Below are 2,513 nucleotides of genomic sequence, written 5' to 3' on the forward strand. Positions count from 1 at the left end.
ACACACGCATGACACTAGCACACGACACACACACGCGCATGACACACTAGCACACGTCACACACACACATGACACACTAGCACACGACACACACACACGCATGACGTGCACATGTATGACACACGCATGACACTAGCACACGACACACACACGCGCATGACACACTAGCACACGTCACACACACACGCATGACACACTATCACACGTCACACACACACGCATGACGTGCACATGTACGACACACGCATGACACTAGCACACGACACACACACGCGCATGACACACTAGCACACGTCACACACACGCATGACACACTAGCACACGTCACACACGCATGACACACTAGCACACGTCACACACACACACGCATGACACACTAGCACACGTCACACACACACGCATGACACACTAGCACACGACACACACGCGCATGACACACTAGCACACGACACACACACACGCATGACATGCACATGTACGACACACGCATGACACTAGCACACGACACACACACGCGCATGACACACTAGCACACGTCACACACACGCATGACACACTAGCACACGACACACACACACGCATGACGTGCACATGTATGACATGCATGACACTAGCACACGACACACACACGCGCATGACACACTAGCACACGACACACACACACGCATGACGTGCACATGTACGACACACACTTGCACACACACACACACGCATGACGCACACACGCATAACACGCACATGTACGACACACACCTATGACACTTGCACACGTCACGCACGCATGACACACTTGCACACGTCTCACACACACACACTCACTCCTCCGTGTGTTCCTCCTCTCACGTCACTGATCACGAGAGTGCGTCAGCTCAACAGTCTCAGTCCTCAGCAGAAGAGTGTGCCACAGCAGCAGGTGTGTGTGTGTGTGTGTGTGTGTGTGTGTGTCACAGGTGCAGCTCCTCGGCTCTGATGTGCTGGAGCTTCTCCCTCATCATGAGGAACGAGGGCCGTCCTGCAGGGTCCAGGCTCCAGCTCTGCTTCATCAGCTCGTACACCGCAGCAGGACAGCTGTCGGGAGCCTCCATCTTATAGCCCTTCTCCACCCGCGGCACCACCTCCCTCAGCGGCTGCGGACACAGGGGTCAAGAGGTCAAGGTCACGCTCATTTATATAGCACCTGAGAGGGCTCATCGGATGCAAAATTCACTTTTACATAGTGTTTGCATATATAATTCAACTTAAAAGGTGAAACTAATATATTATATAGACTCATTACATGCAAAGTGAGATATTTCAAGCCTTTATTTGTTATAATTGTGATGATTATGGCTTACAGCTTATGAAAACCCCAAATTCAAAATCTCAGAAAATTTGAATATTACATGAAATCAATAAAAAAAGTATTTTAATACAGAAATGTCGGCCCTCTGAAAAGAATAATCATGCATATGTATATATAGTTATATATACTAAATATATTAGTTTCACCTTTTAAGTTGAATTACTGAAATACATGAACTTTTGCATGATACTCTAATTTTTCGAGTTTCACCTGGACATGTGTCTGCAGGGTGTGGACACACGCAATATTGTAATGCATTACTTTTAAAAGTGTCTTTCCCCAACACTGGTTATAATAGTCCAGCCTGGTTGAGATGAATAAATGGGAAGAGTTGATTTGTTTGTCAAATTTGAACTCCGGATCAAGGATAACTCTTACTTTATCCCGCATGCTATCTTGAGCAGGGCCGTGCACAGACATTTTGAAGGGCAGTGGCTTAAACCAAAAAAGGGGGCACTATAAGGAGTTTGACTGACAACATACACGATGGTATTTATTTGTAGGAATTAATTAATCCTTATTAAAGCTATTAAAGAGCAGTGAATGATTTTCTCTTTTTATTTTGTTGTTTGATTAATATTAAGTGCACAGACGGCATTAGGTTTATTACGCACTGTCACTTTAAGACCGAGTGTGCAGATCCAATTGCACTGATGCACATTCGATATTCTCACAACTGTACGTTCTGTAAAGACATAACTGACTGCGTTTAAGTGAATACTCTCCAAAACGGACATTTAGACATAATGTTGTGTGTATTTGTCCATTCAGACGCGAAAGAGAGCTCAGTGCAGTCCTTGCGCGCTGCTCTGTCTATGTGCAGGGCTGCACGCGTCGGGTTGTGTGTGTGTGTGTGTGTGTGTGTGTGTGCACGCACAGAAAAAAATACAGAATAAAGGCCATCATTGCACACTGCGTTTTTCGTATTCGTGATTCGTTCGCTCTGATTTGTCAAAACACCATTCAAACACCATTCAAACTGCTGGCTACGGTTCGATTAGATTTTTACCCGATTAGATTTTTTTTATGACGGACGAAAGTTTCGGAGGCAGTGTGCAAGTGTGATTGACATAACGTGAGGTCGTATTTATTTTTTAACGTGCGAAAATTCTTGAGCGATAACATAACGTTTTTTATGGAAATCCTCTGGAGGGTTAGGGAGGGGGCGAGA

The 2,513-nt window shown here is 45.4% G+C and overlaps 1 protein-coding gene across 1 annotated transcript in view; it reads right to left on the bottom strand.

Moving 5' to 3' along the window:
• Nucleotides 1–944: 944 nt before the first annotated feature.
• LOC130079698 (tyrosine-protein kinase CSK-like) overlaps nt 945–2,513 on the bottom strand; it is a 22,470-nt gene continuing 20,901 nt past the window's right edge. Inside the window, exon 5 of the mRNA XM_056245055.1 lies at nt 945–1,127. Coding sequence (XP_056101030.1) covers nt 945–1,127 — 183 coding nt within the window. The remainder of the gene's footprint in view (nt 1,128–2,513) is intronic.

The sequence above is a fragment of the Rhinichthys klamathensis genome, unplaced genomic scaffold (genome assembly GCF_029890125.1).
Source record: "Rhinichthys klamathensis goyatoka isolate OS25496 unplaced genomic scaffold, OSU_Roscu_1.1 h1tg001280l_1, whole genome shotgun sequence".
Lineage (NCBI taxonomy): Eukaryota > Metazoa > Chordata > Actinopteri > Cypriniformes > Leuciscidae > Rhinichthys > Rhinichthys klamathensis.